This window comes from Alosa pseudoharengus, unplaced genomic scaffold, assembly GCF_046254945.1.
Source record: "Alosa pseudoharengus isolate Yale_2024_CS ecotype anadromous, Long Island Sound unplaced genomic scaffold, YU_APseudo_1.1 YU_APseudo_1.1_scf_3, whole genome shotgun sequence".
NCBI classification, from domain to species: domain Eukaryota; kingdom Metazoa; phylum Chordata; class Actinopteri; order Clupeiformes; family Clupeidae; genus Alosa; species Alosa pseudoharengus.
In genome coordinates, this window is record NW_027468718.1 from 11,038,538 (window position 1) to 11,054,887 (window position 16,350).

Consider the following 16,350-nt stretch of genomic DNA (forward strand, 5'->3'; position numbering starts at 1 on the left):
TTTGCCTCAAGGAAAGTGATTCGCTTGGTAGCTGCTTCCAAAGCTGTCTCGACTTTTTCTAGCGCCCTCTCTGTCCGGTCAATGCGAGTTTTGGCTTCTTCGACACGTGCTGTATTAGTCAAAACGTCTTGTTTCATCTCTGTCACTTTCCCTTCCAGAGCAGTCAAAGCATTTGACATTCCGGCCAGTTTTGTGTCAATATTATCCAACTTTGTCCCAAAGTCCGACCGTAATTATTTTAGCTCACTTAGCACCTCCATACTAGCATCTGTTTCTGGCCCACTGGATGAACTTGGTTGAGAAATTTTACTTTGTCTGCGTCCACCGCCAAAAATATCACACTGCTTAACTGCCGTCGACTTTGACATACCTCACTGTGTCTTTATGAAGGGTTGTTGAAAGCTTGTAAGGGTATTTTTTAAAGAAATATAATTCACGGTTTCGGAGCTTCTCCTCTAAGATGCCATCTTGGTCACGTGACCTCCGGAACCTCTCCCCAGTTGTATTCCTACTTATATTCTGAGAGGGACTTGTAAACATTCATAGTCTGATTCATAAAACATCATCTGATCTACTTCTGATATATGGAATGATAAAAATGGATATCCAAATACCTTTAATGTAAACTTTTGACTAACATTTAAGCCTATGACCATTACGCCTATTAAGTCTATAACCATTCACAAATAGTTGTGACTGTACTCACACAACATAAATATGTTATAACCCTAACTTTATAAAGCTGTTTTCATTGCCATGGTCAAGAGGTCAAAACCTGAAACATCAAGTTGTAAAGGCTTATAAGGTAGTATCATAATACTTCATGAGTAAAGTCATTGATTTGTATAAATAGTTAATACATGGCTCTTCAGAGTGCTGCAGTAAGTTCCATTCACATGAATGGGCCTTCTCAATGTTCCGAGGTCTGTAAGGGATAATGTATTGTCCGCCGGTAATTATAGAAAATAAGTCCCGCCTGGGCTAACAGGACCCCGACGCACCAGCGACATGGATGGAGGGATGGATGATGGATAATGGAGGGCATTATGTGGGAACACACCAACACTCAGCATCACATGATATCTACAGTAGCTACATGGAAGGCCTGATGGATGGATGGATGGATGGATAGATGGCATTCCCAGTTCAGTGGGAACATCTACTCCACATCTCTATGATCCCCCTCTCACAAAGAAGCCACAGGGACACACCAACAACACAGACACAGACAATAAGAGAAAGATGGAGGAAGGGATTGACACACAGCATAGTTTGGTAGATTTGGTAGATTCCTGTGTCATTGCACTCCCCTTTGTAATCACACTCTCTACTAGAGATAATTTCATGTAAGTTACAGAAATAACTACAACTGCTGTCCACATTTATACAACAGTGTTGATTAAATTGTGTATGTGTCTGTCTACTGCATATATTTATAACTTCAGTTTAATAATTAACACAAAATGGTGTGATTATGCATGACATACAGACACATTGAGTGAACACTCATTAAATTGAAATATTTTTTGAGCGCAAACTAAATCTGAATATGTCCATGTATTCAGGCAGCCTATTTGTTTCATCAGGTAGGATAGTCATTTCTGCAGACCACACATTGAATGCCCTGTCTGCCTGCCTTCTTTTGAACCTGAATTTCCGGATCAAAGTATGTGTAGGGAATCTGTGTGTGTACTCCACTGATCTGGGGTCAGTCCCTGTGTCTGCAGCAGGTTCTGTTCACACCCACAACTCGAACTTTGAACTGAACTCCAGTTGGTGGCTGCAGATACCTGGGAACTGGTCTGGCAACTACGGCCGGCCAATCAGAATCCTTTTTTACCACAGTCCCTCCCTCTGGCTGACTCATGTAGGGGCAGGAAGTGAAGTTAAGTGACAGGTTGATTTTTTTCCCTCCACTAGACACCCTCATATGGGATACTTTTTCTAGAACCTTCTTCAACACAGTTTTTTAGAAGTAATGAGGGAAACAGTTTGTGAGGCTGAAAGTCACCTGGATAAAGTGTGAAAGAGAACTATCTGAGTCTTGGAGTGACATGTCTGCTAATGATGTACAGTAAGTCGCTTTGGATGAAAGTCCAAGTATAACCACATTGCCTACTTCCTATTGCATAGTTATACAGAACTTAAGAATAAGATCAGAAGAGATAAATAATTAATTCAAACCTTGTGTGTGCAATTAAAAAACTAACAAATACACAAACAAAAACTCTGGTTAGTGGCAGCAGAGATAGAATAACTCGTCAGGCAACTAAGGCTAACCAATCATAATCCTTCTTTCCCATATTCCCTCCCTCTGACTCACTGGCACAGGAGCAGGAAGTGAAGTTGTGCAACAAGTTGATTCTCTGTCATTCACTAGACGCTCTCCTGTGGGATACCTTTACTAGAACCCTCTCTTCACTCCTGGACAACTATTTAAGTTCAAACTGAAGGTGAGTCTGAAAGTCGTTTGGATGAAAGTGTGTTCAAAACAGAGAAGAATCTGAGTTTGTGACACGTCTGCTCTGACTGCTGAAAGTGAAAGTGAAGCTGGTGAACCAGACTGAGGACAACAAACAGGAGACTTTACTGCAGAGACAAAATGGCTTCTAAACTGGAGGAGGATCTCACCTGCCATGTGTGCTGTGACATCTACAAGAATCCTGTCATTTTAACATGTGCACACAGCATCTGTAAAGCCTGTCTGCAGCAGTTCTGGGAGAGTAAAGGATCCAGAGAATGTCCCTACTGCAGGAGAAAGTGCTCAAAAACGATTTACCCTCCTAACATGGCGTTAAGGAACCTGTGTGAGACCTTCTTACAGGAGGGAAGTCAGAGAGCTTCAGCAGGGTCTGAGGTGCTCTGTAGTCAGCACAGTGAGAAACTCAAGCTCTTCTGTCTGGATGATAAACAGCCTGTGTGTGTGGTGTGTCGAGACTCCAAAAAACACACTGGCCATAAGTTCCACCCTATTGATGAAGCAGCGCTTGACCGCAAGGTACGTTTTTTTTCCCTTTTCATTACGGTGATGTGATTGATCACCTGATCCACTTGGAGAGGAATACAAACTGTAACAGGAGGACTAGATGCTGCAGTCTGCAGTGAAGTCTGTTATTTATTCCAGGAGGAGCTCAAGGTCAAACTGCAGCCCTTACAGAAGAAACTGAAGACCTTTGAGGAGGCTAAAGTGACCTGTGATCAAACAGCAACACACATAAAGGTGAGTCCAGACACTATAATAATAGTGTATTTTATAGTGTAGTAATAGTGTATCAGTTATGCTAAGTTTTTTTTCCCCTTGAGTCTGAAATAGTGTCTTGAGTCTAAAAGGTTCTTGGTCTAGATACCAAAAGCAAGAAACACCACAGCACTGTATTCACCCTGAAGAGCCCAGTTCAGACCCATTTCAGGGTTGCCAACTCTCACGCATCTGGCGTGACACTCACGCTTTCAGCACCAATCTCACGCTCTCACGCACACTCAAGATATGTCACGCCAAATCCATTCTTTTTTTTTTGCAATCCGTTCATTTTTTGTTGATGACTAGACTAGACCACAGCATTGTTTCTAAATGACAGGATACGAGTTTAAGGCATACATATGTCTAGACCAACAGCAGGTAGGTCTAATATCCGCCTACAACGTTCTCAGCGCAGTTTTCTCTGATTGTTGATTCGCTGACTGTTTAATCCGGTCCGCGACACCTTCACGAAACACGCTGCTAGACATGAGGCAGACCGACATAGTGTGGCCGCCCATTCTTCTCTAGGAACTACTCGCGAAGTAGCCTCACACACATCACATGAAATAACTTTTTCTCATCTTTTATAAGGTAGGCCTATAGCCGCTATTTGCTGCGATAAATGGTTCGCTAGAAAATTAACTTTCAAGAAATAATCATATTAGGCTACTATCTGCGCTCATTTCAATTCATATAGGAGGAATATTTCACAAACCTTTCGTTCTACACATGACAAACCGTAAACCAGAATAAACAGCAGACCTTACCGAACACAAAGGTGTAATGCAATCCCCTGTAATAAGCCGTTCCAGAGTAATCCGGTTTTGAAATGGTAGCAAATTTCTATATTGTCTCCAATTTTGGGCTTTAAGTGTCTTAAAACTGAGCTGTGCTTAAATACCTACATATGTGTAAATATTAAAATCAGAGGATATACAGTTCATGGCTAAGAGTTTGTCGATGTAGCCATAATGATTTGCTTTCACAAAATGCATGCATGTATTTAAGTGTCTTAAAAAAGAGTGCTTATATTGGTCAATGCATAATTTCATAACAGGCCAAATAGAAAATAAATGTTAAATGTTACATTCATGATTATGAGTTCTGTCATAATCATATGAGTTCTGTCCAACATTGATGGTAGGTTTAGAAAAAAAGTCAGCACATTTGAATCATATTGCAATAATACCAATATAATTTTGGTCATGATTTTTCATCAAATGTTCATACTGTATCTCTAGTGGCTGGTAGACTTTGGAATCCACCAGCCACAATGGTAGGTGGAAAAAAATATTTTAGGCTATTTCCATCCCTGATACATATGTACACTCATACACACATTCATAAGTCTCAATCTGTCCATTTCTTTCCACAAAACTAGCCAGAAGTCATCATTTAAGGGGTTATTTTTCATTTTTTTCTACTGAGCTACTACCTTTTTCGGGTGGGCAGGGGGGCCCTTTTCATGTCTGTGCCCAGGGGCCCAGTGGCTCATAATCCTTGCATGCCACGGGGTTAAAACACTGGTCTTGTTTTCAAGTGCAATCAATAATTTAATTGTACATTTTGAAGAAACTTTTCCATTCTATTAGGTTTAAAAAAAAAAAAAAAAAAAAATCATAAATCAGGGATTATACTGTACATAGCAAAAAAGTCAGGGGACAGACATTTTTAAGGTTTAGGGAAAAATTTAACGCACACGCACTATGACTTCACAAAATCTCACTCCAGCCAAACACCCGAAGTTGGCAACCCTGCCCATTTATATGCCTGTTCCTTTACAAAGTTCTATCACTTCCTTCTAAAACTGATAGTTCCGGTCCTTGATTGTGATTGGCTGAATTGCGTTCGACGCCGTTGTAAACTCCAGCATAAACATAAACCTTGACCGCATTTCGTTCTATATTACTGCGCTACCGTAACTTGATAGTAGCTGCGTCTCGACGTTGCTTGCCAACCATTCAGATAGAGGAAATATATTTCTTGGCGGAAGAATGATTATCTAGGAATAACTTGTTATATTTCTAGTTGCTGTGCCTTTACTTTATGAAACTTTGCCAGGTATTTATAGTAACAGTTTTAGAAAAGCAATAAGCCACTCGTGTCCGTAGGTTACACTGATTCTACTGATTCTCTGCTAGCGCATCATGCCTAACAACGCCCCAGAGCTGTTGTAGAATCAGTGTAACCTACGGACTCTCGGGGCTTATTGCTTAATTTTATCATTAGAGCCTTGGTCCAAATAGGTAAAAGTGTGATGGTTTTATTCACAAGATGACTTAGGTCTCACTTTCCAGACCTACAGCCCATTAACAAACAACTGTGTGTTGGGAACTATTTGAGTTTTCATCGGTAGCCATTCCATATACCACATAAAAGCATTGCATAGTACACGGTGGGCTAAATTGCTATTAAATCCGCTTAGCATCGTGACCATGCTGCACAAATTTGTTCAAAACTGCTGCATTAAAGTCAACTCTGTTAAGGTCTTATCACAACATAGTAAGGCCTACATTGAGGAGACTAAACTAAGTTAAGTTATGCAATCAAGCAGTATCTCAAAGCTAACTTTAGAATACTGTTTGGATGTTGAGTTTAGCATGTTTACTTACAGCTGCTTGTCAGTTTCGTTACTCATGCAGGGCTCATTTTATTGACTCTGACATTGAATGTTTGCAAAATCCCGATGTAAATGGAATAGTGTTTTCCACTCAAAAGTGCTTGTCCCAAGGACAAGTACGAACGGTTATTTGAATTAACTATGTTATGAATTGCATCCACACATCAGCAGCCTTTTAACTGTGTTAGTGTTACAATTGCGAGGGTTCCGTCATGAACGTATATATACCTATACAATACTGAACTTTATTGAATGCTACAGTGGGCATTACTTTCAAATGGCCACTTCTGTCGCGCATTACGTGGTGTGAAGCTGCGTGAAACTTCAGTACCACTTTCAGCCACTGTGCGTCGCTCTGCCACTCTACATCGCTCTGTCAGTAGCCTGCCTGCCGCCCCTTCTGAAAAAACATAATTGTTGCCGAGAGGAATCCTAGCCTAAGAATTCAATAACAAAATAAATCATGCATAATTAAACATTACCTCAATTTAGGCTACTTGGGGATGGCTTAAGGCTTGGCTACACAGTGGTAACGAAAATCGAAATCTGCTTTTGATAGCCTACTGGTGCCGCTCCACAAAATGAACAAATATCTTAATTTGCTGTCTACGTTATTGTCAGTTTTGGGGGTAACGCAACTACGCAAATCAAAAGTGTCTTGTGCAAGAACTGTTCATGCAGACTACAACTGGCGCGGTGTAGCCTACACAACTTTGTTCAAAATGTATGCATTCAAGTTAACTTTGCAAAGTTAGTGTTATAGCCTACTTATCACAACGTTGTCAATCGCAAACGCTAATTAATTCTAACGTCTCTATACAGAACTACCTGCTTCATTTGCAGAGGACGAAGAGAAAGCACCTTTTTGATAATTGAGCCAGTAGAGAAATAACTGTTCAGAATTAATCTGTAGCCTTGGGTAGGCTTCTGCAGAAAACAATGTTGTTGGCGATTTAATACTATCTAGCGACATTTTTAACAGGCTACGCAATAGAGGCTTAAATTAATTTGCCCTACTTCTTGACTGCAATGTAGTCAATTGACTGCTTGACATTTTTCGGTACAATAAACAAATACATCTGCTTTATGCCGCAAAAATACATTCATATTTGGCTGACTTCTGCAGACGCGCAAAAAAACACTGCCACTTCCCTCCCCATATTCCACTGATCACACATCAGACATCAGGGGTGCGTTTCCCAAAAGCTACCTACGCTTAACCCAGATTCGAACTCTTGGACAGAGGACTGATAACTGCTGCGCAATGGCGGCTGTCATCAGCCGGCCTTAACGCACTGCGCCACAGAATTGACGGCGCATTTAAATGACACGTGTTAAACGTTAATTCAAAGCAGTGGTTAATTTACAAGGTCAGTCTATATGAACCAATGAATTAACTTGATGACCCTGAGAAAAACAGATTTCACGGATTAAACTAAGGTAGTCCATCATTAAGTCTCTGTTATGTACAGGTGTGCCCGTTCACGTGCTACTAAACGTCATTAACCACCTTAGTCCAGACTACCGAAGTTTGGAAACTATCATGGTCCAAACTTACAAAGTACTATGTAAGTACGACCGTTTTGGGAAACAGTCGTAACTTACATGTTGGTTAGTTGAACGATGCATCGTACCACGTTAGTAAAAAGCTAACCTCCGTAGTTGTACGGGAAACGCACCCCAGATCAGCTTGTAGACCATTAGCAATCTGTTTATTTTATTTTATGAAGTCTATACAGTAGATCACCTGCCACATTCTCACTTGCAATAGACAGATGCAATAGCCATTGGTCAAGTATTGAGTATAAAGCAATTAAGATAGTTGTTATGGCCAGTAGACCAGAGGTACTGGTTGGACCCCGAAGTAGGACACAAGCAAAAATCGTAACGGGTTAAACTGTGATTTAATGTTCAGTGGAAAACAAGAACCGCTTCAAGCAAACAGCAGGCAATGGCAGAGCACAATTGAAAGTCAATGAGGGAGCACAACACACAAGGTCCAGGGCAAACAATCAAAAAACAGTAATCCAAAATCGTGGTCAGAGATCAGTCCAAAGTTCAGTAACAAAGTTCAGTCAAAAAAGGTCAAAACGTAATTCCACAGGGAAAGAGTAGCAGAGCAGCAGTAACATTCAGATGACATAGCAAGATAACTCTGCACTGAAGGATTCTAAGAGCCCAGCCTAAATACTGTGCCTGATTAAGTAATCAGACACAGGTGTGCTGAGCAGCAGAGCAGGGAGACAGGAGATGCAGTAGGGCAGCAGCAAAACATGGCATGGAGTTGACCACCTGGGAATGGAGCACCTTAAAAGTGGCGCCAGCCAGGTAGGTACAGGAAAACCTGGCTCAGGATCTGGAAGGTCCTGGACGATTCGTGACAATAGTAGCCTATACAAAAAGTACTTCATACTATCATAAAAATTCGTTAAAACGAATAGCAATTTGCAACTTGACAAAACACTGGATTAAATTTCGTAGGCACAGGAGAAAACTTCCATTGGCCCGTGGGGAGATCACATGCCAGTTGCCTCTCCCTTCAGTGCTATGACTCTGTTGATGACTTTGTCCAAGCCTCAGGCCCCTCCTCCTCCTGGACAATAGGCCAGAGATGGAGAGGTGGAAAGGTGAGTTGTTGGGGGCAGGGCCGGATTAACAATTCATAGAAACACACACACACACACACACACACACACACACACCATGACACAGAGCATTTCCAATTCAAAAGGGAAAGCACTGCTCATTGCAAAATGCAGAATGCAGAACCTTTAAAGGTAAACAGGCCTAGTTTGAGAACCACTGGCTTAACAAGTTACCTGCAGTCCAGAACACACAGAATATTGCAGCAGAAAGTTGCCTTTATAATCAACTACTATTTGTTCCAACAGCATAACAAAGCCGTTATAAAAGTGACGAATGTTTAATTCGTCCTGCGTTTCTTATACGGCTGCAAACGGGATTCACTCGCAGTTAACCAAATATTTCTTTATTAGGGCAGGGCAGGCATATTTCTGGCTATTAAATTATTTCTAAACCAGTCTGCTAAAGTCTGTAGTGAAGTCTGTGTAGGGTTTTCCAGGCTCCATTTCTTTTTACAAGACACCCTGCTCACAAGAGACATCTGCCGGTTGTTTGGGTTGTTGCAGCGTTGTTGCAGCGTCACTGGAAAAATACAAATTAAAGTCGCGTGATGCCGCGTGATCCTGCGTGCAGACCGCGAGGGAAGCTGGCCAATTTGAAGTAATGCCCACTGTACCTCTGACTAAGAATGCATTACTTTGCACTTGTATAGTCTTTTATTTTGGAATTTTAAGAGCAATAAACATATATTGCAATGTTAAGGAATTCATGTTTTTTTCATTCAGATATGTAAATCAACATGTATAAATTGCTATTAGTCAATTAATGGGGAGATAATCGAGAATCGAATCGAAATCGTATCGGACTGAAAAAATGAATCGTTAGATTAATCGATACATCGAAAAAATAATCGCTACTGTAGATTAAACGTTTCAAAAATAATTCTTTATCCCAGCCCTGTTCCAGGATGGAACTCTACAACATTAACGCTGAACCAAAGTTGTCAAACAGCACCAAAACATGCATACTGTATATCTCCCTTATACTGGTGCTGATGATGGTCTGATGTGTTTAGGGGCCAGCTCCTTTAAAAATAAATTCTCCTCAGTGATGCTCTACATTTAACCTTTGTCACATTGCACTTAGACCTGCTTAAAAGCACTTCCTGTATTCCAGTCAGATGGAGATGGAGTTGTTGTGCTTGTTCTCTACGGCTGCTGCTGTCCTACTGTTGCTTGGGTTGCATTCTGCACAACAGAGAGTCACTTTGCTTTCAAGCGTCTGCTAAATAATTGACATGAATTGGTTTTATCCAGACTCAGCTCCAGCACACAGAGAAGCAGATCAAGGAGGAGTTTGAGAAGTTTCACCAGTTTCTACGAGATGAAGAGGCAGCCAGGATAGCTGCACTGAGGGAGGAAGAGGAGCAGAAGAGTCAGATGATGAAGAGGGAGATTGAGAAGATGAGCAAAGAGATCTCATCTCTTTCAATCACAATCAGAGCCATAGAAGAGCAGATGGGACCTGATGATGTGACTTTTCTACAGGTAAGAAGCATCCACTGTCAAGAGGTGTGATAGTGTTCTGTCATGTTTGTATCAGTGATCTTCATGAGTTGTTGCTGGTGTTGTGTGTGTCTGTGATAGATACCATGTGGGGAAATGTTCAGTCTGTAATGAAACAGAGATGGACATATCATGCGAAGGAAACAGACAAGCTGTGTGTGAGTGTGTGTGTGTGTGTGTGCATGTGTGTGTGTGCATGTGTGTATTAAGGGAAGGGGTGTGCTTTCCTGGAAAATTATTGGTTTCCAAAAAAGACAGAAATTGCATAAATGTTTACCATATTCTCTTATTTGTTACTTTCCAGAACTACAAGAGCACAGTGGAAAGGTGAGTGATCTGCCTCCTGTCTCTCTCTTTTCTGTGGTTCTGAACCCAAACCCACAGCAGCACTGACTCCTGAATGTTATTCCAGAGCCCAGTGTACACCAAACATGTGTGCACACACAGACACACACACATACACTTACACAGTTACACTCACAATCATACTCATACACACACACACACACACATACACACACACACACACTCTCTTACACATACAAGTACTCACACCACACACACACACACTTTCTCTCACACACACACACACACACACTCAGACACACTATTATTTAGTTGTTGTTGGTTTGTGTGTGTGTGTGTGTGTGTGTGTGTGTGTGTGTGTGTGTGTGTGTGTGTGTGTTCTCTTTTCACTCAGACCATTCTCGTTCCTCTCTGCAGCTCCTGTGACTCTGGATCCCAACACTGCAAACCCACAACTCATCCTGTCTGAGGATCTGACCAGTGTGAGACGTGGTGATGAAGAGCAGCATCTTCCTGATAACCCAGAGAGAGTTGATCACTATGCCAGTGTCCTGGGATCTGAGGGCTTTAACTCAGGGACTCACTGCTGGGATGTGGAGGTTGGAGAGAACACATGGTGGGATGTGGGTGTGAAGGCAGAGTCGGCCCAGAGGAAGGGACTATATGTTGGTGATGTGAGTGGAGAGTGTTGTGTGTGTTATAATGATGGTAAATATAGAGCATATGCTACACCACAGCCCTCCACTCTCCTCAAGGTGAAGCAGAAACTCCAGAGGATCAGAGTGCAGCTGGACTGGGACAAAGGAGAGCTGTCATTCTCTGACCCTGATAATAACACACACCTACACACTCTCACACACACTTTCACTGAGAATGTTTCCATACCTGGGTAATGGCTGTAAACTCTCTCCTCTGAGTATTGTAGCAGTGAAGGCCTCCGTGTCAGTAGAGCAGCCCAGTTAGAGCAGAAACTGTCTCTGTCTGAACAAGAGCCCACATGCAGAGATGGATGGAGACATGTGGGGTTCAGTCATGAGTCACTCACACAGTAACTGCAGTCAATCTGATATCTGACCTGTGAGGCATCGTCTTCTGGCTACTTTAATTTAGTTCAGAATTGTCTGATATGTTGAATATCCTCTAAAATTGCTGGTGTTTTGCCATTTATTACTCTATGACAGTGTTTCTATGTTGCAGATTTTTTGCATGCAGGCATTTTGATGATGGTTTTGCTGTGGTGTCCATTTATGTTTTTCTACACTGCTGCCACAAGCACATTAAAATATCACCACTGCAGTGAATCTAATATCTGTTATGTTCTGTGAGGCATCATCTTCTGGATACTTCTGGATCTCTGGATTGAATTTCTGATATTCTGTGTTTAGAATCCTCTGAAATTATTGCTGATTTTATATCATTTATTACACTATGATGGTTTGTTATCCAGGTCTGTTTCTACACTGCTGCCACAAACACATCAAAATATCAGTTCAATAAATGATGTGGACATTTCTGCTGGGTCTCCTTTTTAGAACTTATTTCATTTAGAGGGTCATTTGGGGGCCATTGTTGGAAGACAATGAATACTGTATACACATTGTCGCGGCGAACGCCCCTTCTCGTCGGTGGTCGGCGGAACTAATTATCACTCACATATGTGCACTCGAGCAGAATAAAGATGCGCACGTCTCCAATCCAAGTGGTATAGTTTGAACCAGCAAAGCGCTAATTCAGCGTGAGAAAGAAAATCGCTATTCTCATCGAGCTTTCCTGAAGCTGTGCAGGATCGGGTATCAATTCAAAGACTGAACAGACAGCCGGTAAGATTGCCACATTTATCAGACTTTGCTGCGAGTGACACTTGTTGATTGTTGCTAGCGGGAAGAAACTGTTTGCAAGCTGTAGTATCTGTTTGTTGTAAATATTCACGTGGTAGTTTACGGAATGTATTGCGCAGATATTGGTTGGTTAATTTTATTGTAGTTGTATGTAATTATAAGCTTAATGCAGTGATTTAATTCTGATATGCGTTCTGATACGTGGGATGTTGTTGTTGTTGTTGTTGTTGTTGTACTGGATTGGTGGCTTGTAAAGACATGGTTTAAAAGTGTGTATAGTCGTATTTGCATCTGTCTAAAATGGAAACTAAAAATATTTAATGGCTAAAATTGTAAATTGTAGTTCATGGGAGAGAATATGTACTGTAAATATCTGGGCTGCAAAAATTGAAGACAAATAAAAAAGGATAAAGATGGAACAGAGGCCTGGTTATTGAGTGAAACCCAGTTTAAAAGTTCAGCATTGGTACCGCCCTATCAAGTGAGGGTTAAGCACAGCCAAGAAGAGAAAACACTTGACACACATTGCAACAGTGATATTTGGCTATGTACATTAAAATAATTAATTTAGTTTTCTTTTTTGATTATTTGCAAATTGGGTATGTATGTATGTATCACCTGTTCTGTGCACATCTGTATATAATGTCATATGAGTTACATTTAGTGATGTTACTTCCCTAGAGGGAATGAAATATGAATACTGCCATCTATTGGTGATTATTGTGTAACTACACTCTTCTCTCACCTGTGAGGTTTCCAGTAGCAGAGCAGCAACACAGCACAGGTGCAGCTGGTTCTGCTGCTGTCTGATCTGAGGTCAGAAATGCTGGAGATTAAACAGCACTATAGAGACTGAGAGCACTGCAGTAAACACAAACTCCTGCACTACTGAACTCTGATCATCATGCACATGAAATAAAGAATCATATTAATCTGATGCACTGGCAGTGTTCGTGTCTCTGTCTCTGTCCTTCATAACCAGATGGAAGCTCTAATCTACACCAGGGAGCTTTGGGCTTTGCTGAGTTTGAACACGATGACAAGGATGAATAAACAGAGTCAGAACTGTGTGATTTCCACAGACAGATAAAACAGCTCTAATGATACTACAACCCACATCATTACAATTGCATTAATGAATCCATTATGGAAATATCAACAGGACACAATCATGATGTTATATTCATAACTGCTGAACAGGTAGCTAATAAAAAGTAAAAAGAGAAATGTAACTGAATAAGTACAGAGAACACACACAGACACTCTCACACACACACACACACACAGGAGCTGTGTGGTGATTCACTGCAGTGCATATTCACACACATCACCAGGAGCTGTGTGTGACTCTAGGCCAGGGGTGGGCAACTCATTTCCACAAGGGGCCACATGACAAACTGGCACTGTTGAGGAGGGCCGGACCTAAAATACCAAACTCAAGTCTGAACTCAATTCTGTTCAATTCTATTCTGTTCTTGTATAACATTAAGTCCAGTATTTAATCTTTCTCAAAAATGTTTTTTTGACATTGACATGTTTGTTTTTTCAGTTTTCAAAGACTGATTTAAAAAAAGTAATTAGACAGGTCATCTGCTGGAAACATTAGGCCTAATTTTTGGTCAAAGTTTTCTCCATGGATTCCTGGTCAGAACCACTATTGGAACAGATTAAAACTTGGGGCATGTTGAATTTTGTCCAAAAATCCAATATGGCCACCGTATTCCAAAATGGCACATTTTTACACACTTTTTGCTATGCTATGGGGACATTTCCGGTAAAAACAGTGTAATTTTAGCAAAAAACTGTTCTTTTCTATCAAATTTATATTTACAGAGGTTAACTGATGATTTTAAAACCCTAAGTATTTTTCTAACAATTTTAAATCATTAAAAAATAATAATTTTGCCAGATATTTGTCAGATATCAGATATCATCAAATTTCCTTCAAACATAAACCTCTTACAGGTTAAATACAGTTCAAATAAATTGGGTACCTTAACTTGAGCAGATTAAAACATATGGCATTTAGACATTTTCCCAAAAACTCAATATAAATTCTACACATCACTCAGTGTTCAGCTCATGTGTGTGTTCTTTCTCTCTGCAGCTCCTGTGACTCTGGATCCCAACACTGCACACCCGAGACTCATCCTGTCACATAACAAACTGGGCCAGCCGCCCAGTCGCCAGCGTACCCGTGACACCAAGACATACAAGACAGACAACAAACAAATTAATAAATAAAATAAAAAATAAAATTAGTACAATTTCCAACCGGCTGAAAAAGTCCAAGGGCAATGATGACTCGCGTGAAACTGCGCACAGCTGTGTCTCCATAACCGATGCAACGCCAACAAAGTTCTTTACAACTGACCAACCCAGTGAACTCACTGGCAGTCTGAAGATAACATTAACGTTAGGCCTTGTTAGTCTGGAGATCACTGGAAGCATAACAGTCAAGTCAATAGTCAAGACTGATTATTACATAAATCAAATAAAATGGCATGTATTGTCGTTGTAAGTGTCTGTCTTTATAACTAAATGAAAGGTGTAATTTAGAGCAGTAAGGTTTGGACTACTGAAGACAAATGTGATGTGACCCACTGAGCAAGTGCTTCAGTTTCCCACTGAGAAAAGACATGTCTTTTGCACGTCCAATTTTGGTCCCCTGAAGGTGCAGACTGTGACGCCAGATGACATATTTTTTCCGACGTCCAGTATTGACATCCACAGGACCTTTGTATAATGTCCAGAATTGGTCTTGGACCGTTGAATGCAATAAAGACATTATCTGCACGTGACACATTCATCAAACGCCTAATGTTTAGTGGGTCTGGTCAATGAGGCATTCTCTAGATGTTGTGTTAGAAGTCATTGGAAGCTTGTCTCTTGTGATTGTCTTGATTTCAATAAACATTAACACTAGTCCAGCAGAAAGAGACTTTAATAATTAGGCCTACTTGCCACACATGTAGGCTATCAGTGGTGGTGAATGATTTCATAAGGACATGTATTGGTCAAGAAATAGCTTCAACCATCTGAGCATTCTCACCAGGGCAACACAAGTCATCCACAAACAGAGCAACAAGTCAGGTGACTGTCCTTGGGCTAGCTGCAGTTTTCCTTCTGCACCACTACACAGAACCAGACTGGGCTGTAAGATGCATGTGGCTTCCTCAGCAGCGTCTAATGATTGGGAATGTTGACTGGAATGTCACAAAACCAGTATGTCACCTATTCAGTGCAATGGCCTGTCTTGATGAGGCAACATGTCTGGTGAGAAAACCATTGCACATGAACTCAGCATTTTGGCACCTCTCACTATCATGGCCCATCACTTAACTACACTATCACTTAACCCTGAACTACAAGGACAGACATGAGATGGCCATCACTTAACCCTGAACTACAAGGACAGAGATGACCGTATGTAAGAAATGTATTTCAATTAATCATAAAATGGCCCTAATATAGAAATCATGTTCATTTCAAATACTTATATCACTGACAACAGTAGTCCGGCCAGGATATTGTCATTTAAAAAGTGAAGTTGCAGCCCTCAACTGATGTTGATGTTGTGTTTTGTCATGTTGTGTTTTGGCCTGATGCGCCACCCTCCACCTATCTACTCAAGTCAGTAGTGTTTCGGCATCCGGGTTGGCAACCTCGAGTCAGGGGGGGGGGGGGGGGGAGGGGATACACCGCTCTACAGTAATTTGAAAGTGATTGCATGCACCAGTTTTGGCCACAATCTTACATATGGTTCCTTTAACCCTGAACTACAAAGACAGACATGAGATGGCCATCACTTAACCCTGAGCTACAAGGACAGCGATATGAGATGGCCATCACTGAACCCTGAACTACAAGGACAGACATGGCTTGGGTTCATCTGACTTTCAAACAGTCAGTCAAAAAACTCAGCTGTTTGTAGGTTCATGGCATGTGTGTGTGTGTGTGTGTGTGTGTGTGTGTGCCCATTTGAAGTTATAGGAAAGCTGTGTATTTATTAACATTTGACAGTTATGCTGTGTGACTGGAACATCCCTAATTTGCATATGTTTGGCAGTCACACAGTATCAGGATACATTTAATTTCAAATTCAATATGACAAATATGTCGTTCTGCAACCCTGTTGGTTCAGAGTGGATGTACAGTGGACTTTGCATTACACACCCATTTGTGAGACTATGCTAA

General features: G+C 41.1%; 1 protein-coding gene across 1 annotated transcript; it reads left to right on the top strand.

Moving 5' to 3' along the window:
* Positions 1-1,917: 1,917 nt before the first annotated feature.
* LOC143099830 (zinc-binding protein A33-like) lies at positions 1,918-14,422 on the top strand. Its single transcript, XM_076262745.1, has 6 exons — positions 1,918-2,074; positions 2,332-2,998; positions 3,125-3,220; positions 9,761-9,991; positions 10,314-10,336; positions 10,710-14,422. Exons 2-6 carry the CDS (start codon positions 2,603-2,605, stop codon positions 11,206-11,208), a joined length of 1,245 nt encoding a protein of 414 aa, XP_076118860.1. The 5' UTR covers positions 1,918-2,074; positions 2,332-2,602; the 3' UTR covers positions 11,209-14,422.
* The last annotated feature ends 1,928 nt before the right edge of the window (positions 14,423-16,350 follow it).